The sequence below is a fragment of the Osmerus eperlanus genome, chromosome 13 (assembly GCF_963692335.1).
Source record: "Osmerus eperlanus chromosome 13, fOsmEpe2.1, whole genome shotgun sequence".
NCBI lineage: Eukaryota > Metazoa > Chordata > Actinopteri > Osmeriformes > Osmeridae > Osmerus > Osmerus eperlanus.
The window spans coordinates 6,318,432-6,344,202 of record NC_085030.1 but is presented as its reverse complement, the minus strand read 5'-3'; the positions used below and the strand labels follow the sequence as shown (position 1 = coordinate 6,344,202).

The 25,771-nt window shown below is 51.0% G+C and overlaps 3 protein-coding genes across 9 annotated transcripts in view; 1 reads left to right on the top strand and 2 right to left on the bottom strand.

Moving 5' to 3' along the window:
* The first annotated feature begins 6 nt into the window (after positions 1 to 6).
* On the top strand, positions 7 to 3,845 carry rmnd5b (required for meiotic nuclear division 5 homolog B). The gene is made up of 8 exons (XM_062476574.1): positions 7 to 223; positions 328 to 465; positions 608 to 708; positions 860 to 1,026; positions 1,281 to 1,446; positions 1,629 to 1,731; positions 1,994 to 2,148; positions 2,297 to 3,845. The coding sequence occupies exons 1-8, from the start codon at positions 17 to 19 to the stop codon at positions 2,358 to 2,360; spliced, it is 1,101 nt and encodes a 366-aa protein (XP_062332558.1). The 5' UTR covers positions 7 to 16; the 3' UTR covers positions 2,361 to 3,845.
* A 1,123-nt stretch (positions 3,846 to 4,968) lies between these two features.
* On the bottom strand, positions 4,969 to 22,966 carry n4bp3 (NEDD4 binding protein 3). 7 transcript variants are annotated; one of them, XM_062476538.1, is made up of 10 exons: positions 22,798 to 22,966; positions 10,889 to 11,172; positions 10,454 to 10,634; positions 8,901 to 9,113; positions 8,556 to 8,689; positions 8,122 to 8,317; positions 7,859 to 7,951; positions 7,416 to 7,670; positions 6,826 to 7,018; positions 4,969 to 6,572 (listed from the first exon to the last, which is right to left on the bottom strand). In XM_062476538.1, the coding sequence occupies exons 2-10, from the start codon at positions 11,137 to 11,139 to the stop codon at positions 5,998 to 6,000; spliced, it is 2,091 nt and encodes a 696-aa protein (XP_062332522.1). In that variant the 5' UTR covers positions 11,140 to 11,172; positions 22,798 to 22,966; the 3' UTR covers positions 4,969 to 5,997. The 7 variants fall into 7 exon arrangements, with proteins under 7 accessions (XP_062332522.1, XP_062332527.1, XP_062332526.1 ...); XM_062476543.1 differs by having other exon boundaries at positions 7,901 to 7,951; XM_062476542.1 differs by having other exon boundaries at positions 8,125 to 8,317.
* Positions 22,967 to 23,290: 324 nt separating this feature from the next.
* Positions 23,291 to 25,771, bottom strand: part of LOC134032404 (platelet-derived growth factor receptor-like protein) — a 3,658-nt gene continuing 1,177 nt past the window's right edge. Inside the window, 6 exon segments of the mRNA XM_062476376.1 lie at positions 23,291 to 23,741; positions 24,245 to 24,384; positions 24,629 to 24,818; positions 24,820 to 24,923; positions 25,134 to 25,285; positions 25,735 to 25,771. The exon segment at positions 25,735 to 25,771 is cut by the window's right edge and continues 106 nt beyond it. Coding sequence (XP_062332360.1) covers positions 23,517 to 23,741; positions 24,245 to 24,384; positions 24,629 to 24,818; positions 24,820 to 24,923; positions 25,134 to 25,285; positions 25,735 to 25,771 — 848 coding nt within the window. The 3' untranslated portion in view covers positions 23,291 to 23,516.

The window sequence follows — 25,771 nt, the reverse complement described above, 5'->3', positions numbered from 1 at the left end:
GTGTTGATGCATTGGCATGATTCATCAGCTTTATATAACCATGCCCATGTTGGCATGTAACCTGCCTGTTTCGCCTACAGGAGTACAAGATACAGATTTTTCAGTCCTGTCTCAAACGATGGCTCAGTGTTGTAAGAACATTAAAGAAACTGTACAGATGCTGGCCTCACGACACAAGGACATCCATGGCAGTGTGTCTAAAGTGGGCAAAGCCATAGACAGGGTAAGCGTCTAACACACACACACACACACAGTGCACACGGCCTGTCACCACCACGTCTGGAATGACAGTCCAGACAGACGAATCATCGTTGTGCCCGTTTGTAGAATTTCGACGCGGAGGTGAGCGCTGTGGTGGCGGAGACGGTGTGGGACTCGTCAGAGAGACAGAAGTACCTGAGCGAGACCATCGTAGAGCACCTCTACAGACAAGGCATGCTCAGCGTGGCAGAGGACCTCTGCCAGGTAAACATCCCACGCCACAGGCGCCTCCCGTCCCACGGCACCTTTCATGTTATCGATGCCAAACCGGAGGGTGTCGCTGCTTCCCAGTGTGTTGAAGCAGCCTGTGGCGGCGCTGTGTGTTTTTTGTTGTCGCGCCCTGCAGGAGTCTGGCGTGGTCATCGACATGAGCATGAAGCAGCCCTTTCTGGAGCTCAACCGCATCCTGGAGGGGCTGAGGATGCAGGACCTCCGACCAGCGCTGGAGTACGTGGAGTAGCCCTCTCGCATCTCTGCCTCTCTCTCTCCATCTTTCTTTGCGTGTTCCTCTCACGCTCTCTTGCACTTTGCCTCTCTCGCCGCCTCGCCTTCACTTTCTTTCTTTCTCTCTCGTGTGTGTGTCTGTGTGTCCTGCCAGGTGGGCGGTGACGAACAGGCAGCGTCTGCTCGACCTGAACAGCACGCTGGAGTTCAAGCTGCACCGCCTCTACTTCATCAGCCTGCTCAACGGGGGCATCGGCAACCAGCTGGAGGCCCTGCAGTACGCCCGCCACTTCCAGCCCTTCGCCTCGCAGCACCAGAGAGGTAGAGCAGCGCCAGGCAGCCAGGGGGCTGGGGTTAGGGGGGTAGCGTTGTAAGTCAATGTTGGGTACAATGTTAGAGTGGACACAAGCACAGGGGGACTCACCCTAGACCTGGTGCTGAAGAGAAGTTTCCCCATTTGCTTTAATGATATATAACTTGAACCAGACGAATAGTTCCCTTCTTTGTCTCCTCTTCATTATTGTGTATGTGTTTGTTTGTGTGTGTGTGTGTGTGTGTGTGTGTGGTGCCCCCAGACATCCAGATCCTAATGGGCAGCCTGGTGTACCTGCGTCACGGCATCGAGAACTCCCCCTACCGCACGCTGCTGGAGACCAACCAGTGGGCCGAGATCTGCAACATCTTCACCAGGGACGCCTGTGCTCTGCTGGGCCTCTCTGTAGAGTCCCCCCTCAGTGTCAGGTTAGTCACACGCACACTGAAAATCACACCTCAGTGTAAGCCGAGTCCCACAAACACACACACGCAACCCCCAACCCCCCCCCCCCCCCCCCCCCCCCCCCCCTTCAGTGTGAAGCTAGACCAACACCGTACTGTAGGTGATGTTTGTGGTTGATGTGACCCCAGCCTGTCTTCCTCCCCAGCTTTGCGTCGGGCTGTATGGCGCTGCCCGTGCTGATGAACATCAAGCAGGTCATAGAGCAGAGGCAGTGCAGCGGAGTCTGGACACACAAGGATGAGCTGCCTGTAAGCCCTCCAAACTCCCCCCCCCCCCCCATTCTGTCTCTCTCTTTTTCCTTTTCTGCCTCCCCCTCCCCCATCCCTGTGCTCTCTCATCCATGTTCTTCTCTCTCTCGCCCTCCTTCTTTCTTTTTGTCTCTCCTCTACTGGTGAGTCTTTCTTTCAGTTCTCTCGTACTTCTCCTACTGCCATCCCTTTCTCTCGCTCGCTGCTGGCCAGGGTCCTGCAGGCTACTCATGCTCGCTGTGTGGGGGGTGTGTTTGTCTAGATCGAGATCGACCTGGGGAAGAAGTGCTGGTACCACTCTGTGTTCGCCTGCCCCATCCTCCGGCAGCAGACCTCCGAGAGCAACCCGCCTATGAAGCTCATCTGTGGGCATGTCATCTCCAGAGACGCCCTCAACAAACTCACCAACTCCGGAAAGTAAGTTGCGGAACAGCTCTTTGAGTGAAGCTAATGCTGGGCGTCTTTGGTTGGACATTCCCCAAAGTGCTGGACAAGAAATGGTTCATGCGTAATTGATAGAGCTACGATAAGCACATTTGAACATCTTCCTCTTGTCTCTCTCCAGGCTCAAATGCCCCTACTGCCCCATGGAACAGAACCCATCAGATGCCAAGCAGATCTTCTTTTGATACCGTTTCCCTTACCGCGCTCCAGAGAATGGCTGAACCTCCTCCCCGTTCCCCTCCCTTCCTCCGTACCCCCCCGACTCCCTGCAGTCGGCCCAAGACGCGCCCGGAATCCATCAGCCGCCCCTTCTGTATAGAGACCTGTGTGGATGATCCCAGTCTGGGCAGCACAGAGACAAGGGGGTCAGTCAGTATCAAAGAACGCCACAAGGAACACGACTCCGAAAAAGGATCACTCATTGACACTCATTTTTGCAACTGCCTGCTTTACCATTTTCATTAGTTTTATTGAGTTATGGATGACTGCTAGTTTCTTTCCTATCCTCCCCCATCGGTAGGTGTTTGGACAGAGAATGGGCTGAACGATTATGTATGGGTGACTGGGTTTAATAGCGGCTTGTTTCACGATAGTATTTAAACTTCTATTATACAGAGACAGTTCAAAGAGACCTTTTTGAGAAAGTATATTCACATATAAATTGTATCGATGGCTTATTTGGTGGTGGAGGTTAATCGTAGTAGCAGTCTGTCGTGAATGAAAGACGTGGTTAAGACATGTGACGCCTCCCTCAGATGTAATAAAGGCCAAGACTGATTGAACGTCCCTGTGGGTGAAATTCATCAGTGCGTGTGCTAGGCGGATCCTCCGTTTCTTTTGAGGTCAAGGGTGAAAAGACTGCTCCTGCTCCACGAAGGCCCCTCATTATGGAAGCCATGTTTATTGTTCTATGTATGTATTTAAAAAAAAAAAATATAACAAAAAAGGAAAATTATACTACTGTGAAATGTGCATTGTTTCAATTTTCCATCACTCATGTAAGATAGTAAAACCATACTTAGTGGCAAACGCAGCACCGATACTACATGGTTGTGAAGTTGTCTGAGGACTGAGCTGGATGTTGGGTAGGGTGTCCTCAGCCCATGAGCTCTTTATCTCCTGGTTCCCTGCGCTGATTTGGCCGACTGCTAGAGCGAAAAATAGCGAGCTCTCAAGCTAACGCTAGCCTAAAGTGACTCCTCTGCTGGCTGTACCACACCCAGATGTATAGTTCCTGATATCTCGTTGTTGTGGTCCTAGCCATGAAATAGTTATGTCACCTCACGTCTGTGAGGCTTTGTTGTTGAGCGAGCTCAGCGCCAGCCTAGCAACCATGACATCACTCTGGTCTCACAACACTCACTAGCGGATTATTTACATTTTTTATGTTTGTGTCAGCTCACATGAATCAAGTTTGGGTTTACATTTAATTCATGGGTTTGGTTGACTCCTGGATTGCTTACTCTAAATACTCAAAAGATTGGAAGATGACATTTGATTTGTATGGCCTTTCCAGCTCCTGATAATCTTTTCTTGTGGTAGGAGATCTTGGAGGAGGTTTAATTTCCAGCTTTTGTTTTTTTGTTTTGCAAGTTTTATTGTAAATATCTAACCCTGGACATGTTTCAAATACTTGCATCATCAAAATAAAATAAAACTTTATACTCCTGGTTTGTATTTGATTTGTGAGTCAAGTTAGAGAACCTCTGTAAAGAGCACCAATGAAAGGAAGTTTCTTTAGAATGAACATGTTTGTCAACAAATTTCACATTGCTCACCTGTCTGTCATTCACCCGTTGTTCACATAGTAGTTATTCCTTGCATGGCCACCAGATGGGGCTACCCCCATACAAACATACCACACTGAGCTTTTCGGTTCTCAACACCCTTATCAGGAACACATCATATCAGACAACAATTCTATAAACAAAAGCTATGGTGTACCACTCGAGAAGCATGAGACTGATTTCAAAAACGGATTTGCCCTCCTACGGCGTAACAGTAAGTAGAAATCTTGTACCATCCCCATTCCACACCAGTAGAACCCTTGCCCTCGTCTCCTCACCTATGAGAGCAGGGGAGTTATATTAAGCTCTGCTTTATGTAATATGACAGAGGGAGCCTAGTGAGTCAGTCCTGCTGCTCAGCCTGCCTCCTGGTGTACCCTCTGAAGTCGACATCAGGACTGGAAACTATTCAGATCAGAAGCTAAACAACCTGCAACAGGAAGCGGAGGCATACACACAGAGACATGTCAATCACAAGCTTCACTTCCGTCGCTAAGTCCCAACGGGTTTGTCCTGCGCTGAACTTCTGAAACACCCCGACACTACCTTCTAGATCTTACCCCGGACCGTTTCTGCGGTAACAAGCATGCTTCCCTATCTTGCGTCGACCTTTGCCCCCTTGCGTCCGAGCTGAGGGAGGAGCCATGCGAGGGCCACGGTTTGTCACAAGCAGGGTTAGATCAGGGGGCCTAGGCCTTCAACCAGGCTAAAGGACTAAGGGGGACACTAAGATGACAAAGGGACACTTCTACAAAGTCCACAGCACTGTCCCCCAAAATACAGACTGGACTATGGAACACTGTGTGTTCCATAGTCCATAGTCCAAAAAAACACATTCTGGACATGCTTCCTTGTAGTTCACGCCATAACTAACTGATTAATCATTAACTGTTCCCTTTAAAAAGGAAGGTCAATTGCTTTGCCACTGCAAACACTAAATATTGGAACTAGAAGGGTGCATTCCTTTGATGGCTTGTAATGTTCATGAATCACTTTCAGACCAAAATGTTTTTCACACATAAATGTTTACTGTAGAAATTCAGGACCACATTATAATATACACACATACTGTACATTTCAGTAGTTTGACAACGTCACAGTATAGTATTTGAGTTCCCAAGCATGACCAGTCATAGACAGAAGGAGAACCTTATTTTCTTAGAACATTCGCATCACAATTTACAAAATCACAGGTGAAAGCTAAAATAAGGACAGATCTGTCAGGAGAGTTTTGGATAGCTTAAGTTCTCATGTACATCATGCAGTAACTGGGAGACAAAATAAACACAGACGTGATACTGGATCTGTATAATATGTTCAGTATTAAACAACTTTGGGGTGATAATCTTACAGTAAATTGAAAGGCAATTTCAGTTCCACAACCATACAACTTTGTGCTATAGCAGTCATCATGGGTCTGTAACAGGTCATCTCTTTCAGATGAAGAGAGTTTACCTAGCACGGCGACAAGGGCATACTGGAAATTAGAAGCATAAATAACTTCAATGACTGGAATAATATGAGTCCAAAAAATGATCCTGCTGGTATTACAGTTTGCTATCCATAAGTAACATGCTCTGAGCAGGACTGTAATCCCAGAATCAGCTCTGTGATCTCTGCTCGGAGACAGACAGCTCTCTGGACCAGAAACACAGCTCTGAGGCAGGATGACAACACACGACTCAATCCCATTCCTCCAGATCCTTCTAGAACACAGTCCAACAGAGCAGGTTTCATAACAGTATTTACAGTGTGGTACTTCCAACATTTTGGTTTTATTCTGTACAAACATAAAAGAACATCATAATTAGCAAATGTTTGTTCCATTTTTTATTATACAATATTTCAGAGTTGGCTGGTCCGTGTTTGGCTGGGAGCACGTACAGTGAATAATAGGTGGTGCACTATGCTGTCTATTCACAAGGGTATTGGGGCTGAGGGAGCACATGTCTGGTTTGGAACGGGGCCTTGCTATCCTTTCAGGTTAAGTAGACAGGGTGAAGGATGAGTTGGTCGTTTGGAATCGATCCAACGGTCAGATCTCAGAGGACTCAATCCTTTCTATCCACGGCAGGCCAGTGGGAGGTTTATCCTCTTCCTCTCGTCCGCCTCCTCCTCTTCCTCGCCTGGGTGCTCTGGGCTCCTGCATTTTTCTCTCCAAAGTCCCACTTCTCTCTCCTCCCTCTCTCTCCCCTCCTCCTCCCCCCTCCCCCTCCCTCCCAGCCCTCACCTCCTGCAGCTCTCTCTCCAGCGTCCCTCTCCTCTCTCCTCCCTCTCTCTCCCCTCCTCCTCCCCCCTCCCACTCCCTCCCAGCCCTCACCTCCTGCAGCTCTCTCTCCAGCGTCCCTCTCCTCTCCCCCGCTCCCCCTCCCTCCCCCCCCCTCCCGGGCCTCAGTCCCAGCGTCTGGGCCTCCAGGGCCTGGTGGCGCTGGTGCATCTCCAGGTAGCTGGCCTGCAGCTCCCTCTGGTAGCGGATCACCTTCTCCTTCTCCTCCTGCCAGGTCCTCCTCTCCTCCTCGAAGGCCGTGGCCTGGGCCTCGCTCTGACGGCGCTCCAGCAGGAGCTCGGCACGCAGGCGCTCCTCGGTGGAGCCCCCCGCGGGCCCTCCCACTGGACACACACACACGAGGAGAGACCGGCAGGTCAGAGTCAAGGAAAGACAGGTGGAGAGCAATAGAGTAGGTGAGGCCCCAGTAGAAAGAAGTAGAAGGCACCAAAATCAGGTCAAGGAGATTTCAGTAGAGTTCAGCACAGTAGAGACAAGGAAAGTGCACTGATCTCGGGTAGCGGAGCGGGGCAAGGTAAGAAGAGAAGGCATGAGGACAGCAAGGTAAAGTAGAGTACAGTACAGCGAGACATCTACCTGTGGCCCCGCCCGAGGAGCCCTCCCCTCCTCCCCCGCGCGGCGTCCCCTGCAGGGCCAGCTGCAGCTCGCCCCGCGTCTCTCTCAGCTGCGTCTTCAGCAGGAAGACCTCGCTCAGCTTGGCGGTGACCTCCGCCTGGGAGGCCCTCACCTGCTGCTTCAGGAGAGAGATCTCCCCCGACTTCTGACACACCTGGGGGACGGGGGAGGGGAAAGGAGAGAGGGAGGCAGGGAGGGAGAGACACCGAGAGGGAAGGAAGGGGGAGGGATGGGGGGGCGGGGGGGGGAAGAAGAAAGAGGAGGTCCAAAGAGTAAGAAGAGAGAAGAAAAGGTTTGAAAGTTATAATTAAAGTTTAGAGCCACGAGACACACAACCCTCTGTTAACGTGCCGAGCATAGCATTTTCATGTCCTCCCCTCGGCATTTTTCCCACACAGCCTCCCTTTATCCCTCCCTCACCCCTCCCCCCCCAACCTCTAGCACCAACACACTTCTCCCAGTCATCTCCTTCCCCCCTTGACCAGACCCCCCTCTCCCTAATGTCTCTCACCCCACTCCTCCTCTCCCAGTCCCCCTCCTCCTCCCCTCACCTCCCACTGGGTCTCCTCCAGGGTGGGGCTGGTCCCCTGGCCCCTGGCGGGGGCCCCCTCGCGGCTGCTCTCCCTGCGGAGGCCCTCCAGCTCCTCCAGCAGTCGGCTCTTCTCCTGCTGGGCCTTGTACAGCTGCAGCTGCAGGCTGCGCTGCGACCGCTGGGCATGCTGGGTAACCTGGCGCAGCTTGGCGGCGTACAGCAGCTTCAGCTCCTCCACCTCCTTCTCCCACAGACGCTGTTTCCCCTCAAACACCTTTAAGAGGGACGGGGGGACGGAGGACCACTCAGACAGGACCACTTTCTACTCACAAAGAAAGAGAGAGGAATACCACAGAGAGAGAGAGAGGGAGAGAGAGAGAGGGGGAGAGAGAGAGAGGGAGGTATAGAGAGAGAGGGAGAGAGAGAGAGGGAGGGAGAGATAGGAGACCTGACGTGTCTGACCTGTGCTATGGCGCCCTCGCTCTCGTCCAGGTTCCTCCTCACCTGCTTCAGCTCATGCTCCTTCTCCACCAGACGCTCCTCCAGGTCGCGCACCTGGGGAACACACCACGACGTCATCGACCAACAAGGGGCTCAGACTGAGGTGGCCCACTGTCCATCCATCTATCCCTTAGCCATCCTTATAGCCACTTCCCCATCCGTATATATCCATCCACCCTCATATTCATCCGTGCATTCGTTCATCCATCCCTCCATCCCCTCACCACCTCCTCCACCGACTGCGAGAGCATCATCTCGTAAGGGGGCGGGGCCTCCCCCCCGTACGGCGCCAGGCGGCTGAGCGTGGCCATGCTGCGACACGACATGGCCATCTCCCCCGGGACCGCGCCCGTCGCCGCCCTCGACCCCGGCGAGCCGCGCTCCAGCGAGCCGATGGTGTTGATGTGGCCCATAGAGGCGCTGAGGGGGGACGATCGACACCGCAACAGTCCATCACATCCCGACATCAATAACAACATTCAGTATCACCAGCAGTCAATATCACCAGCCACCGCCATAGTCAATACTGTCATCCATATCACTCAGTGGAAAATACACAACGGGTGGTGTGGACACTCCAAGTAATACAGTGTGAAACCAGTCAAATTGAAATCAAATGCCCCCAAAACACTGAGATCTTTTGGTTGAAGTGGCTCACCTGATGTGGGACAGGTTGGGGCGGTAGGGGGGCCGGTAGGGGGGCCGGTACGGCGGGAGGCTGTTGATGGAGTTATGACCAGAGTCCGACAGGTTCTCATCCTCCTGGCTCAGCCCACGCACCGACGCCAGCACCTGGACACAACCACCATCACAATCATCCTTCCCTTTACCACGGACAAACTCTCCGTCAGCATTCTAATCATGGTCACGTGTGAATCCCAGTTCATTCCATCCATCCATATGTATCCTACTCAAGAGTGCTGTTTAAGGATCTATACAGCCAGGCACACGTTAGGACAAGACAGAGGCGGCTGTCTGAGCAGGCAGGCACGCGGGACGACACCTTGTGTCCAGCGGAGGCGGCCCCTCCGCGGCGGGAGGGGGAGGAGGACGAGGAGGAGGTGGACGCGGCCCCGGGGGCGTGGCCGTAGGCCCGGTGGAGGCCGTTGGACAGGCCGAGGTCGGGCTCGTCCGCGTGCGAGGACGGGTACAGGTTCTGCATGGAGCTGAAGTTCTTGGGGGTGACGGGCTGGAACGCGGACGGCCGCAGGCGAGGCTTGGGGGGGGGGAGGAGGGACACAGACACACATGGGTCAGTATTTGACTGGATATGGGATATGTATGGAGATAGACAGAGAGAGAGAGAGAGAGAGAGAGAGAGAGAGAGAGAGAGAGAGAGAGAGAGAGAGAGAGAGAGAGAGAGAGAGAGAGAGAGAGAGAGAGAGAGCAAAAGATGGGGGATGGTGGAGTCTGAATGTCAGGATAGGGGATCTCAGGTCAAAAACTCCCAGAAAAACTCACTGCAGGAGAAAAAATGGAAGAAACCTTGGGAGGAGCAATTCAGTGAGGGATCCCCTCCTCCAGAGACGGTTGGTGAGAACACAGGCTTAACATAGTCATACAGCAGGGAAGTGTCAATGGGTTTTGAAACATCAAAATCCATTGTTCAACTTGGTAGATGTAGGAAGGGACCGGGAAACTCGCTGTTGCCCGTCAGACTAGTTTCCGGTTGGCGACCAGGTCCAGCATTGGCAAACCGACGACCAGGCAGGTGCTGACAGCTCAAACCCCCCACACCACAGGGAATGAGAGAGAGAGGGAGAGAGGGAGAGAGAGAGAGGGAGGGGGGGAAAGGAGCTAAAGACAAGAGCAGGAGGGAAAAAAAGGAGCTGGTTGGTTACAGAGAAGGAGATGTTAAGAGAGAGAGAGAGGGAGAGAACAGGGAAGTGAGGTAAGACAGTGGGGTGACAGAGATGAAGAGAACCACATCTGACTCATTGCCAGCGACATTCAGGCCAAGCTACATAAATCAGCGTTGGTCAGATTCATTCTATTTAATCAATACGGGTTCCTCCCCTTCCCCTCCCTGCGTTTGTGGGCCTGATACATTTGGGGCGAGACGGGGCGAGATTTGATGACGGCTATAAATTCACCCCACGCCACGGAGGCCGATACTCGATCTATGCAATCTGGAGAGAGCGAGGGGAGGAGAGATGGAGATTTACGCCTGACCGACAGACTGTGGAGGCGTCGTCATCGCATTGATATGTTGCATGTTACACCCCCCCCCCCCTGCTGAAAGACACCTATTTGATCCAGACGCTTTTAAAAGAAGGCACTGGGCTATGCCTCGTCCCTGGCCTGCTCCTGAACACAGTCACTACTGGGAGAACACCCAACTGGCGCTGCTGTGGACATAACAACAGTCCTCATGGCCGCCTGCCTTACAGCAGTCCGGCCAAGCGCAGTCTCAGACTTATGATGTCATTATTAGAAGGAGAAAGTCAGTTTGCATCCCAAGCTCGGTCCAAAGCGAAGGACTAAACCGATCCACCCGCATGAAATCCCTGTTCCTTTATTTTGCAGTTGTTACATTCTTAACGGTTGTGTCCTCACCTTCTCGTACTTGCCCCCCGTGGGCAGGGAGTTCCCCCCCAGCTCCAGCTCTGTGCTGTCCTTGCGGTACACCTGGGTGTAGATGTTGCCCTCCTCGACGTCTCGCTCTCTCGTGACGGACGCCATGACCGACAGGATGTCCTTCCTACAGGCCCCGCCGGACCCCGCTTTAGGCTCCTTCCTGGTAACAGCAATAATGACACTACAGTGAACTGTTTCAAGATTCAGAGAATGTTTCACAAACAGTCAAGACCTGTTTGCCCAGTTCTATCTGTTGCTATGCATACAAAGGATTTTTGGAGATCAACTACAAAGTCATTAAGTATGTTTTGAACTTTAGAACTGAATGATGCTATATCTGTCCCATTTGATAAGAAATGGAGATGACTCGGTAATCAGCCAATCACCAGAGGGTGAGGCCCAATCAGAAGTCACCTGGTGATGTTGAGGTAGTTGAGCAGCTCTCTCTGGGTGAAGCCCTTCTTCAGGAGCCCGTTGGCCTGCCTGGGCCCAACCTGGGGCATCGCCCTGCTGCCCGCTCTGCCCGGGGGGCCGTCCGGCCGCTCCACCAGGCTGCCTACACTTCCCATGCTGCACCGGGAGGAGAGAGGCGGGTTCGGGAAGGGGTCGTGGAAGCTCTTGCTCGGATCGCGGGACAGAGGAAGGGTCTGGACCGAGGTTGCCATTGGTTACAGTGCAGGGTGATGCCCTGAGGAACTCTGGGAGAGGAAGAACGGGAGACAAAGTCGAGGTGTGAGAGACTGAGGAGACCAGAGTAGTCTTGTCTGAAGCCTGTCAAAGTTGGCGACAGCGAATGAACCCGCAAAAAGATCCTGATTCAACTGCCAACATTACCTTGTCTTATCACTTAGTCAATAAACCGCAGCGCTCGCTATCAAGCTGTTGATTTGACTATCTCCTCGCCAGTCAGCCACAGTCAAATAAACATCTCTTCCACAGGAAACGTCATTTAAACTAGACACACGAACACACCACCGCATCGCTTAGCATGATAACAGCACATAGACCATAGACCATAGAGATAAAGGACACAAGTGTCCTTTATCTCTTCCAGAGGCTGTTAAACCTCTCCTCTCCTCCCTCTCCTCTCCTTGCTCGCTTGTTTTCCTGTGTTCCAGGCCTCCCCCTTCTCTCTCTCTCCTGATCCGCTGAGCGTGAGCGGACATGTGCTGCCCTGTCATCAGCTGTGGTGCAGACAGCTGTCTCACAGCCCAGCGCTGTGAACACACACACACACACACACACACACACACACACACAGCCCAGTGCTGTGAACACATACACACACACACACAGCCCAGTGCTGTGAACACATATACACACACACACACACAGCCCAGTGCTGTGAACACACACACACACACACACAGCCCAGTGCTGTGAACCTGAAAACGCACACAGACACACCACTGAGCAGAAAACACACTCGCTCATCGTGTCAGAGCTCTCAAGCAGAGCACAGCAGGACAGCCACAGGGAGCTGGGGTTGTGTTCACAGTGGATGGGACTCGCCCAGGGAGAGAAGGCTGCGTTCACACGAATGGGACTCGCCCAGGGAGAGAGGGCTTGGTTTCCTATTCTATAAAGGTGGCAGTTGGGACAGAGGGTAGGGTGAAGGTGCAGGTCAACCGTAACACTCCAGTAACCATGTTCACTCACTACCACACAAACCACATGGGGCCTCTGCGGGCGTTCCAAATCCCAAATAACGCATGTTCCCTGCTGTAATACCCTCATTACCGATGAACCTAATGTTTTCCATCTCTCAGGCATGGAAAACACGCTACAAACGAGCTTAGCGGAGAGAGAGAGAGAGAGAGAGAGAGAGAGAGAGAGAGAGAGAGAGAGAGTGTTGGGTTTAGCCGGGACAGGCTATCAGCAGCCTATGCAGCGGGCCGAAGTCCCTTACATAACTGGGATCCCATCCAGGCTACTGGAGCCCTGGAGACAGGGAGCGCTCTGACGACGCGCTCCACAGAGGCCACCGACACGCGTGTCTGACAGTCACTGGGGCTCCAGAGGGTGGCTAACGTGGGCTCAGACTCCCCAATGCATGGGGCTGACTCTGGACCTGATGCTGCTGTGTGTGGCTTCTCACACACGAACCTGCATACACACAGATCCACTGGCAAACTCATGTACAGCCGGGCTCAGATGTTCACAGGGGCTCGTCTAAAGCCTTTGATGTACAAACAGGAGACTTCTAATTTGATGTGATAAATAAACAAAACAAGTACATTCCTATTTACAGAGAGCTTGTTCACCTGTGTTTCTTTCTGGGCCTACATGAGCTCTCCAGAGAAGAGTCGTCTCATGGAATCCCGACCAACTGTCCTTGTATAGACTACGAAAGACAAACCGAACCATCACTATGCAATCCTCTCTCCAATCCCCTCTTAAATCCCCCTCTCTCCCCCCCCCCTCTTCCTTTTAGACAACCTCGTTAAAGATCTCTATTGATTTCACCCACTTGACCCCTCTGTTCCAGCACACACACACACTATATGGTGACCTACAAAAACAACACAACTTACTCAGAACACCACAAATCAAGTCCAGTAAGCAGACAGAAACCCAAACCCTTCAACAGAATCCTTTTAAACAAACACGCATGAATCCTGTTTACACTTGACCTTCGCTGTGGTGAAGTGTAAAACACTGCTCTCGTTTATTAAATAAACGATCATGCCCCGACGGACTCCTGTTTGAATCACTGGCAGACCTCCCTGTATAGATCATAACACACGCGCACACACCAACACGCACGCACACAGTTTGTGTACAGTAGCAGGGACAGAGGCAGTATTTCAGATTAATTACTAATCCAGGCCAGGTCATTATCTCAGGCTTAAAATAGAGGCAAACAGAGCATGCCCTCTCTCCTTCCTAGCTAGCTGCCGCGGAGACGGAGGGGGGCTTGTCAGTGGGTGTGGGGGCACAAGGGTTAGGGAAGGGGGGCTTGTAGTCTGGGTGGTGGTGGTGTGTGTGTGTTTGTGAGTGTGTGAGTGTGTGTGTGTGTGGGGGGGGGGCAGGACCCCTCCGACAGCTCCTCTGTTTCCAGCATTCCAACTGTTTATCAAGTGATCTGCACTGCTGGCCTGGACGGGTAGAGCAATTATGCAAACAGAGAAGAGAGGATGGAGAGACAGAGAAACAGGAGAAAAAGAGAGAGTGGAGAGGACGGATGAAGAGGAAGAGTGGAGAGGACGGAGAGAGAGAGGATTGAGAGAGAGAGACAGGACGGAGAGAGAGAGAGAGAGAGAGAGAGGATGGAGAGAGGTCCTGTAGAGCTAACTAGAACTGTAGCCTCCTCCAGTCAGGGCTTCCAGCCAGGCCCAGATCACTGCACACAAGGCTGCTCATGGTTATATTCATGAGAAGAGCTAGCCCCCCACACAGCAGCTCACCCCCAGCCCTGGGCTGCTCCAACTCTGTCCTCATGGTGGGTACAGATCAATGGAGCTAGGAGCAAGACTACTGGATCAGACCCCAACCTTACAATATCAATACCAACAGAAGCATTGATCCCCCTGGCTTGCTCATTGTGAGCGTGTACGTGTTTCACTGATGCAATAGGCAACCTTCAAGGACAGGGTGAGGATGGAGAGAGAGACGAGAGAGAGAGAGAGAGAGAGAGAGAGAGAGAGAGAGAGAGAGAGAGAGAGAGAGAGAGAGAGAGGGGGGGGGGGGGGGGGGAAGGGAGTAAAGATCCTTTTAGACTGCAGTCACAAATCTTGCAGGACTGAAACAATCTTGCGTCCAGTTGTTTTCCATAATTGCCTTCTAGTTTATGGGTCCGGGCACGCCAGGAGCCACGAAGAGATTTACAACCCAGCCAGGGCCTCTACACAGGGGCCCTGACACACTGCACAGCCTCCTAAATCACACACACACTCAGAGACACACACACACACATACAAACAAACGCACACCCCCACACACAGAGGTCAAAGCAGTTCCCTTCTACCAGTCGAAGAGAACTTAATTGAACACTGTGCTCCAGTTTACGCGTGTGTTAAAACTTGTGGACTTTGATTTCTCCAAGAAGGCCCCTGAAAATCCGGGACATCAAAGTAAACAGAAAGTTCTCCCATGTGTCTGGGAAAACCACATTTTTCTACCACACCAGCGTTGTATGAAACAGTTAAGTGTACTCTGAAAGAGTCGAGGACTTCGAGGACCCTTTCTTATTCAGATATTTAAATCAGGTCTTCTGTCGTGGAGACGAGGTCTTCCCTGAAGCGGGTTCTTGTGAATCTCTCTGGAGACTAAAGCTTCCTAACAGAGGCCAGAGACATGGGAGGACTCTGACACAGAGGAGACACATTCCAGACATTCTGGGAAAAACACAAGCTCAGACTCATCCCTCTTCGAACACAATATTAAGGGTGACAGCAACTAAGGCATGCACACTTTCGCACACAGACAAACACAGGGACACAAGCGCACTCAACCATACCGAATAACGAGTGAACACCTGCTTTTGGAGACTCTCCCTTCCTCCTCCTTTGCTCTCTCACTTCATAAAAGTTTGTTTACATTGTTGTGCAGATAATTACTGGCTTGCACCGAAACCCATACAGACGCATTAAGTATCTATACAGGATATATAATATACAAGTCTAATATATAATTTATAGGTTACGCAATTCTTTTTCATCTGAGACTAACAGAGCAGGACCACTATGGGAAACATAGTTGTGGGCCTCCAGAGGCCTGACTCAGCATGACCGGAGGGAAACTCCTCATCCCAGCTGCCACTGCAAAACTGGGGCAAACACACAGCTGGAACAGGACTCATCCACAAGCTCACTAGTTCTACAGTACACACTAAAACCACCACCAAACAAGGCATTACACAGGCAGTAAAGCAAAGCCAATTGCCCATGTTCTAAAGAGAATTTTATTATCTGACTTGTTAACTTGTATAATTGACTCAACATTTTAGAGAATACACACACGCACGCGCACGCACGCACGCACGCACGCACGCACGCACACACACACACACACACACACAATAAAACCGTGTCTTTTGCTCCGATGGCAAGGGAGGCTGCCAACAGCAGTGGTGTGTCCAGCCCTGCCCTCCACCTTACCTGACTTGTGTCCAGGCCTCCAGGCCTGATTCCTCTCTCTCACTCTATCCCCAGTCTCCACTGGACTAACCAGGGTTGATATGGGGTGAACCAACACCCCATAATAGAGGAATTACCTATTGATTAGCATTTGTCGGCCGTGTGGCAGGGTAGTATGAGGCTATTTTAGTGAGGCAGAACAGCAGAGTGGTATGGTGATGATGAGAATAGCCTAATGGCCCTGGAGCAACATTCCGTGGTCTGTTTTAGACAGGGTCAGTCAAGCACATCCCAGAGCAGGTCGTCAGGTCACACGCAGGGCAGTAAGGTTACAGCGGGGACACCCTAGGTAGATACTGGGGCAGAAGCGCTGAGCCAGGCCTCCTCTTAGTCTCTTTGTCTGGGATTACTGGGCTATCTGTTTTATTCGACTGCCGCAGAGTGAGAGTGAATGGACGTGTTCAATGGACGCTGGTGTAGTGTGAAATTCCCCTGTGTGTATTTAGCTCTGATTAGCAGTAATGCCATCAGGGTCCCTGGTTGACCCTGCGGAGCTAGTGTTTTAACGAGTGATTCATACGTTTCTCAATCACTGACACACACGCACACACACACACACACACAGGGGAGCACAGAAATATGCAGCTTCAAACTAAATGAAGAGAATGTTTACAGAGTTTCATATCACAACCCTATCACTGGACAAACACAAGACCGATAACTTCCCTGATAAAGAACAGCACCTAAACATGGTCATGGCATACCTTGGCAGGGGCCTGTGGGAGTGCAAACACAGCCACATACCAGCGTTCTAATCCGGCCTCCAGCTCCCGTCTGTTTGCTCTTGGTTCACCTTGAACCAGGTCCACCAGCACAGCTCGGCACCGACAGGAACAGAACATCGAAGGGAGGGAACACAAGTCACATTCCTTACATCGCTTCCTGGGTAATTATTAACGCGCCCTTTCGAGACGTGTCGGAGGGCCGCTGCTCTGTCGGGTAGAAGGGGCCCCCTGGAGCAGACGGCTCTCCAGACCCCCTACATGGAGGTCTGAGATGTCTGGAAGGTTTCCAGGCGTGGCTCCACCTTCTCCTGAATCCCTACATTTCCCTTTAGGCCTGCCATCAAGGCAGCCAGGAAGTCAGAGCGAGCAGAGATGCTCGCCATGAACCTAACCTACGTGGAATCCTGCGAGAGCTTCTCCCCTTCTCACAGCAACGGCCCGGAAGGTTCCCTATGAAGGGAACAATCAGACTCTCAAAACAAAAGCAGGGCTATTACGGTCCGTGGTGACAGTCTTAATAACAGGCAGGCGTCCTGGGATCTCGTGGGAACAGGACTGGGATGGGTAGAATCCGAGCCGTAATGACTGATAATACCCCCCAACACGGGCAGGAGCGAGACTGCAGGGTCAGAGCTGGGCCCAGGCCAGGCCAGCTGGTGAAGGACAGGATAGAGTGAACCTGCTCATTACCTTCATCACAGAGCTGCTCTGTGGCCGACAGGCTCCATTGTTTGCAGGAGAGGTTCAGGCAGGAGTCACCGTTCTGTGATCACAGCGATAGAGCGGTGATCGGAGCGGAACCCACTTTCCGACACACACACACGCACACACAAGCGTCCTGATCTAAGAGCACAAGCAAGCCCATCCCTAGAGGAGTGTGTGTCTGTCTGGCTCCAACTTCCTGCCAGCCCACCCTGTCAACACAGGACAGAATGAAGAGAGCAGGATGCTACTGTAGTTGCTAATCCCTCATCGGTGCTGAGCACACCTCTCTACGTCGTCTGTGACTCAGCAGTTCCTCGTCTATTTTTTGATAAACAGAAACTCTTTTTGAATCTGGGTGTCCACAAATGTGGATGTCCTGTCACCATGGGAACAGCTGTAAACAAGAGTGGGATGACAGAAGGCCACCCGATACTGTCCCGTCAACTGTGGAGGCCTATGGACACAACAGCAACCGAAAGTCATTAGCGTGGCATTTTCCTGGTAGTGAATCAGGGGAATTTCGTGTGGGTAAATGCACAGGCAACTTCCTCCCCGTGATGTCATTAGCTCGGGATAAAAGATTAAGCTAAAAGTTTGGCGCATTCATTTCAATTGCAAATGAGCTTCCTTAGCTAGTCATTTAGGTCCCCATCCTCCCACACTGCCCCGGTATTAGAGTCAGACTACTGGTAAATCACAACCATGGTTTTTTATGTAATGCTTTACAGTCTTTTAAATAGGGCAAATACTAACAAACAACTAGGCTATGTCTGGAGGATAGATGTCTCAGCCAGAGCTCTGAGATGGAGTGTATCAGCTCTACTCTGTGTATTGCACATATTAGCCTACATAAAGCCCAGGACAAACTATAGGAAGAAAAAAGCAACCTACTTTTAATGAGTTGCATCAGGGGTATAGTTCCCCTCCAAAGCTACATTAAACTGCTACCATTGAAAAACAAATCAACAGCAGAAGTATTTTGATTATCACTCCTTTTTCGATTTACACTATTGGTAATGGTTCCTATTTCACATGATGACTCACCACAATACACAGCCTCTCTCTATTCAGCAGTCCCTCTGGTGAACGCTCCCTCACTCTCCTTCTCTTTCAATCTCGACCTCTCTCTCGTTTCTCTGCCTATCTCTCTTTTTCTTTCCAGCATCCATCCCTTACCTGACTTCCTGCTTCGCTGTGCTGCTCTAGCCCGAGTGGGAGGAGCCAGGCGCTGCCTAACTCTGTGACTTGCTGGTCCATCTCACCTGTCACCCTCCTCCACCTCTCTTTTCCCTCCCTCCTCATATCTCCTCCATCTTGTTGCTTGTTTATCTGCACACACACAGACGGTCCTGAGGGGCCGGCATGGTCCGACTCGTTCGGCCGGTTCCAAGACAATGAACCAGGATGTGACCGAGCCGTCCCGACGATCCCCTCCAGATCTGAGCTATTCATATAAGGCCTGCTCTCACCCACATATATCAACAGTCCTGTTTGTTCTGGGATAATCACACAATACCTGAGGATCAGACCTGGGTTAGGAGGCAGACAGACTGAGAATAAGACAGGAAAAGCTGTGGGGGAGAGAGAGAGAGTGAGAGAGTGAGAGTGAGTGAGAGAGAGAGGAGGGAAGCAAAAGAGACGGAGTCAGAGAGACAAACAGAGACGGCCAAGATAAGGAGGGTGAGAAAGTGATGGAACAGAAAAATGTGTGTGTGCATGCGTGTGTGTGACACTGTGTGTGTACCGTCTGGACAATGGTGTGAGTATGGGGTGGGTAGCAGGATGGACTGGTTCTGCTGTGGATCAGATATCACAAGTCTGGCCGGAGAGACTCTGCCTTCTGAGGAAGAGGAAGAAGAGACCATTGTTCTCTCCTCCCAGCCAAGGAGAGAGTGAATGGGACTCCTTCAATCCCCCTTTCTTCCCATGTGACCTGGGGGAGCCCGGTGCCAGGCTGAGAGGACTGAAGGAGGAGGGGGGTGGGATGTGAGGAGGCCACCCCTCCTGAAATGCTTCGGTGCAAACCGAGATAGAAATCTATTCCATCCACTGACTGGAAGAACAGAAAGGTATGAGGTGAGGCAATAGGGTAGAGAGACAGAGACATAGAGAGAGACAGACAGACAGGCAGAGAGAGAGACAGAGACAGACAGACAGCATGTCAAGGCCTGTTTCCAGTTACCTGTGTCACTGGCAAGAGAGGCCGTGCTTCAGACTAATTTCCTTCAGCTAAGCCACTCAGACCAGACAAGAACATGATGAAACCAACTCCAGGCCAAGTTTCGCTGTGTGGAGCAACCTGAGGGACCCAGCACACTGAAACCAGATCTCATATTACAGCAGGTCTCCAAGTTGCCCTCAAGAATGTAAACAAGCATTTCAATCAATCTCTGCCCTGGTGGCCGGTTGGGAAAGAGCGGGTAAATATGCTGCCGTACCGCCCTGACTGGAGCTCATGTTACTGTATTCAGATCTAAAATAGGACTCTGCCTTTACTGAGGAGATTGTTGTGATTGGGTCTCTGCTCACTCACTGATAGCAGGTCAAGGCCTTCTCCTGCGTGCTACCTCTGCCTCCACCCAGCTCCAGGCATTATGCTAAAGGACGGGAGAGCACAACAATCCTGGATCCTGTTAAAAAGAGTGTTCTGGAAGCTTGGCCGGCCGCCACTTAGCCTGAGAGCAGGGCTAAATAAAGGAACAACAATAGCCTGTATTATAGCTGCTGTGATCTCATGGAGATCTGCAACGTTACAGTATGGGTTGAATCTTATCTCACACACGTACACACACAAACATTCCAGATATCTGTGTGGGTGTGCTAGCCTATTCAAGGGATAATCACTCCAATCGGGATCAATAACAACGTGATAGGGGGATACTAATAAGTCCTATCTCAAAACTCTTATCAGAAACATACATGGATGAACTGTTTCCCGCCCGCGGGGGCCGACACCGAGCACACGTCAACAGCTGCTAAACAACAAAGCCAGCGAAAGCCTTAAGACCGGGACGGCACCTCCATAGACTAGCAGTCTACAGTAACACGCTATTTCCAAACCCAACACTGTGATGGTGACATTTCAGGACAAAAGGCCCAGTATGGGGCTTGTCCCCGTTCCCCGCCCCCTGTGACCTTTCCCCTCTGAAGGTCAGGGGTGCCTGGCCGTCCTGGGCCTTTGTCCTGCAGTCTGAAGGCTGAAGAGGAGATACGAGCTGGAGGAAAGAAACGAGACGGCGTCTCCCGGTGACTTACTTGGAAAAAGAAAGACGTCAATTGCGGTTCTCTTTTATCTTGTGTTAGTTCCTTTGTTGTTTCTTCATGGGCTGTGGTGTCTTTACTTCCTTGTAGCAAGGCAAACAGCGGGAGAAAACATTGCAATGGATGCAAGGCGATGAAAGAGACTGGCCGTGAGCTGAGATGGAGCAGGCTGAGGTTTCTAAACACCTGCAGCTGAGCCGCACAACAATCATTAACCTGGGGTGTGTTCCATATCAAACACTGTCAATAGCACTGCTAGTCTGTTTGCCAAGGAACTTCAGCAGAGTATAGCAACAGGTGTAGCAAGCAGATAGAGTGCTGTCACCATGTCACATAGTATTAACCATTAAGGCCATGAAAGATAACTAGTTACCCGCCCTGTATTAGACCGCAGTCTTCACGTTGTATGATGTAATGCCTCCCTGTCGCACCAGCATGCCTTGTGTGGATGTACTACATGCAGCATGGTCAGGTCTAGATGGTTCTATCGATGAGCTGGGCTGGCTGTGTGCTCCAGCCTCCTGGTCTCATCAGAAGCCTCTTCACCCCCCTGCCTGGAAGCCACCACACCACACACATCTCCTGGGATTGTGTTAACAGCACTAGGCTTTAATCACAAGCTCAGCCACAGATGCTCCTCGGAGAGGATCAGGATGACCAGAGAGGAAGGGGGGGGGGGGGGAGAGTGTGAAAGCTATGTAATCCGTCACAGAGCACAGGACTTTCTCCTCCACTTAGTCTTAGGTAGGTTGCAGAGGAAGGAGGGAGAGAAAGAGTGTGTAGGAGGGAGAGAGAGTGTGGGGGGGAGAGAGATACTGTAGAGCAGAGATCAGGCAGGTGATTAGCACTTCGATTAGCTGGCTGTCTTGAGGGGGAAACAAAGTGAGTCCCCCTGGACCTCTCTCTCTCACTCACACACACACGCACACACACGCGCACACACGCACACACAGGCGCATGAAAAACAGACTTCTGTCAGTTGCAAGTCAATGATTTTGTGTCCATTTGGGATTCCTTACTAAGAGCTCTTTAACTTTTAGTGCTGCTTAGCTATGCTGGGCTGAGAGGAAGGTCAGCAGCCTGGCTCAGCGAAATCACTATTTCATCAGCTGTCAGTGTATAGGAGACACCCACACACACACATCCACACGCACGCACACACGCACGCACACACACACCTCTTTCCCAGTGAAGAGTGTCAGCCCCCTGAGGGTGTCAAACAGCTGAATGAAGACATCAGACAGCAGGAAGCTTTTCTCCGGAACTCTCCTGTCTTTTATTTTGAATCCAACACCTTTTAGGCTTTGATGAAGGGAACTCTGAAGGGGAGAAGTGTTGGCGTGGTGTTTCTTCCTCTCTATCCACTCCTCTCTGAAACTCCCCGAGTCTGGTTTTTAGAGACGGGGAAGGAAGGGGCCTAGCACCTCCATAACAATCCTGGAGATGCATTCTTGAACGATGAGGAGACAGCACTTAGTGTATTAGCAAACTCCTTGAAATGACTCCTCCACCCATCACTCTGACTCAGTGTTGCATTGCGTGTGTGTAATATCCATCACTGAGCCCTTTCTTAACTCAAACTTGTATGTTGACACTCTTTGTGGTGAGCATTCCGCACCCAGTGCGTGAAGAGCCCCTGTCAAACCTGAGCAGGTCCTTCACACACACACACGCACACACACACACACTGACCAACATCCGCTGAGTGGATGTCCTACAATACACCATAGTTCTAAAGTTCAGAGGTCATCTGTGGCCTCTGGTCTCCACGACGACAGCCTGGCAGTGTGAGAGACTGCAAGGGTGCCACCTCCCCCTCCACCCACATACACACTATAACACTTCACACTCTAACACTTCACTCTCACATACACACACCTCTTTGTTCCCAGAGTCCTGGGCATTAAAGGAGACCCGTCAGAGAGAGCGAGCCCCAACCCAAACATTTACTGCAGGCTAAACAGAACTCTGTGCTCCCTAGTGGGATCTAGTTAAGGTCTGGGCACTGTGGCTGACAGAGGAGATGGATGAGGTGAAAACAGGCTGGTGGGCTGATACACTATGCTGACTGACCCACACACAAGCACACACACACACACAGACATGCGAACGTGCAGTTCCCCCATCCACAGCACACGCAAGAGATGGCAACAATGCCATGAAAACCTTCGTCGACTACTATACTGTAACGCGACGCGGATACCTGGCTATAAAACAGTCTAGCTGCCGGAAGCATGCCAAGCAAAGTTTTCAGTGTTATTGTTTGCGAAATTTGGCTCGCTACTTATGCATCAATATAGAAGTAAATGCATTGGAAATTTCCCAAATAAGTATGGAAAAAAGAAGGTAGCTTTAATATAACTTGTTTTCTTCTAAGTAAATGCATGCCTTGCATTCTAGCTTCTGTTCTGATTAGCCAACGTCAACTAGCTGCAGCATCAGTATATATAGTAGACTGTTAGGCTAAGTGAAAACTACAAAGATCAAAACTTACCATAATTGTCACACGCAATCTCTTGGTCAACTCTTCGGTGAATGTGGGATCACGCCGAGCAGTTCTGAAGACACGCCAAGACTTGGAGGAATCGGTGTATGTCTGTGAACACTCACCGCACAATGAGGAACGGTCCGTCTCTTTTCCCTCTCTGAGATTTGAACTGCGCAGAGAGCGATAGGAAGCGAGGCCCGGGCAGGAGCATGTCCCGTAGTAAGATCCTCCTAGACCCGTTGTGCAATTATAGCTCCATCTAGTGACCGAATGATGTCTTACGTTGGCAGAACACGAGGTTGATAAATTGCAAGTGTTAAGAATATTGTGAATAAATACAATTTACAAACTGAAATATTATGAAATGGCTTTTAATAGCTTATACAAAAAGGTAGGAAAATATTACACTTTCAAAATGCTATTAGCTATAATACTGCCCCCCAAAACATTGTACAGTAATATACCCCCCCCCCCTCTCTCTCTCTCTCTCTCTCTCTCTCTCTCTCTCTCTCTCTCTCTCTCTCTCTCTCTCTCTCTCTCTCTCTCTCTCTCTCTCTCTCTCTCTCAAATGATGATACAGTTTACAGAACAGTTTTGAGAAGACACTTCAACATGCAACATTTCATCAAGCTCTAAAACCGGGTGGTCGTCCTGTCTATCCCACTGTATCAAGGCTGGATGTCAGTCACTATCTCAGCTGTCCAGCAACAGTAGCTCCTACAACCTCATGGTTTCTGGGGTTTGGGTTTAGCTTTGCTCCTGGGCGTTGTCAGGACTTTGACTGTGGTGGATGCAGACTTTGAGCCCTCCAGGTTCTGGGCTGTGCAGGTGTAGGTTCCCTGGTCCACGTCTCTGACCTCGTCCACCAGCAGAACCGACTGGGACTGCTGCCGGGCGGCCCCGCCCCCCACGGGTCTCACGCTGTCCTGGGTGTACAGGGGCCGGCCCATCTGGAGAACACACACAGGGCAGTGACTCAGCACAGACACTACAGCTGAAGTTGATCAACCTTTCTCTCCCTTCGGGTTTTCAGTCTCATTTGTTGTTGCCCCATGGATCTGGAACAGTCTTCTGCTCCACATCCCACTAATGACGTTTTTCTTATCTTATCTGAAGACCCATTTATTAACCCCAGCCCATGAGACTGTGTAAGTACAGCAATGTCATCCGTGCTGTGTCTGGGTATTATGTTGAATATTTGAATGCTTTCTATTTTACATAACTTAGCATAGGCAGCAGCACTTCGGTCAACATTGGCTGTTTTTAAATGTGCTATAGAAATGAATGGATCCTGAGTCAATATATACATTATCTTATGAAAATGGATGACTATGACTCTACAACTGCAGTGATGTCCTCTGATCTATAAAAGGATATCTATAGACTGGGTATCTCTACCTCACTACCATGGTACCCTTCTACATTTCCCCCCCGGTGTGACCTCCTTCCTTACCTGTTGCCCGGGGTACTCCCAGCTGAAGTCTATGAGCACGTCCTGCTCCCCCAGCACGGTGCAGACCACCTGCAGGTTCTCGCCCTGGCCCACTGAGCTGGACGAGGCCTGGATCACCGGGGTGGGAGGGGCCATGGGGTCTGACGGACAGGAACAGGAAACAAGGCCGAGGTGAGTCACTTGCGGACATCAGTTGTACATGTTCTGCACGAGGTAGGCCGAGTTGTGACTTCAGTCGTTTCGTTTGAATCTTACAGTGGAGTACTTGAAAAACACATGTCAATCGAATGACACCTTGAAAGGTTCTAACAGTTCACAGTTCACTAGTTGATAATATCCTCGCTCCACGGTGGCAGGGAGGGATTTGAGGTTCCAGGGACTCACAGTTGACGTAGATCAGCATGTACTTGGTGGAGCTCTGTCGAAGGTTCCCCAGGCTGGCCACGCAGTACAGCCCCCCAGCGTGGTGTGGCTTGGGACGGTGAATGGTGAAGCCCCGCTTGACGTTGAAGGAGATCTCCGTCCCGTCCACCGCCACCTCCGCGGGCGGGAACTCCCGGTGCAGCGTCACCCTCGGCCCCGGGGGACGTCACCTGACAGGGGAGGACTGTCGGCCAATTGGTTCGCAGCTGGATGATCTCATAGTAGTCTTCCGAGGGCACAAACAGCTCCTGAGGGTCTAGGTCAAAGAGGAGAGTGGTTGTTAGTGATATGTGCAAAACTAAACTACACTCTGCCAAAGGTTGCACCTGCCACCATCATACCAATGATTACGTTGCAGATGAGTCAAGATGACTACAGGGATTAGATAAACACACCCGATTAGATAAACACAGCAGATGAAATAGACACACACGCAGTAAATGGTTTCAGAGGCAGGAGTCCGCACCAGGGAAGAAGATGAACACTTTGACGGCTTTGTCGTACTCTTTCCTGCACTCGGTGTCCTCACAGTACATGGGGAAGCAGGTGTACTCCCCTGTGTCTGCCCCTGTGGAGTTGGCCAGTGTCAGGGTACCGTACCGCTCATGCTGGGCAGTCCTGCACACACCAAACACATCATGTCCAATCATTCCACTAGAATATGATGCGGGGATGAGTCATCAAGATTGTATATGATGCTGATGTGTTTTCAAGATGGATGCCAACAGGTCAAACACTTTTGAATGCGCTAAGTGGCCCATACAGCCTAATTGATAAGTTGTGTTTGTAAACATTATCTCCAGGCTCACACTTCTAGCTAGGAAGCCGTTGTGTGTGTTGCAAGGCCATAATCTTAATACATATTGGGACACCCCCCCCCCCCCCCCCCCCCCCAAATATTCAAATCTGGTCAAAATGTCCCCCCCAAGATATTGATCTAAAAATATAAATGTGCTATGCTACGACAGGCAACCACGCACGCTGTCCGAAATGATCATAACAAATGTAATTTGTCCCCCCCAATGTTGACTCCATGGCTACGGCCTTGGTGTGTTATCACGGCTGACCTTAGTCTTCCCTCGTCATCTTCCTCCAGGTAGGGGG

Bases quoted from the DNA above. Each gene is read 5' to 3' on its own strand.
- rmnd5b (XM_062476574.1), top strand. From the start codon at position 17: ATGATTCATCAGCTTTATATAACCATGCCCATGTTGGCATGTAACCTG. The intron at 466-607 runs GTAAACATCCCA...CGCGCCCTGCAG, and splicing joins TGGCAGAGGACCTCTGCCAG to GAGTCTGGCGTGGTCATCGA. The intron at 2,149-2,296 runs GTAAGTTGCGGA...GTCTCTCTCCAG, and splicing joins AAACTCACCAACTCCGGAAA to GCTCAAATGCCCCTACTGCC.
- n4bp3 (XM_062476538.1), bottom strand. From the start codon at position 11,139: ATGGCAACCTCGGTCCAGACCCTTCCTCTGTCCCGCGATCCGAGCAAG. The intron at 10,635-10,888 runs GTGACTTCTGAT...TGCTGTTACCAG, and splicing joins AACTACCTCAACATCACCAG to GAAGGAGCCTAAAGCGGGGT. The intron at 8,318-8,555 runs GTGAGCCACTTC...GTCCCCCCTCAG, and splicing joins CCCAACCTGTCCCACATCAG to CGCCTCTATGGGCCACATCA.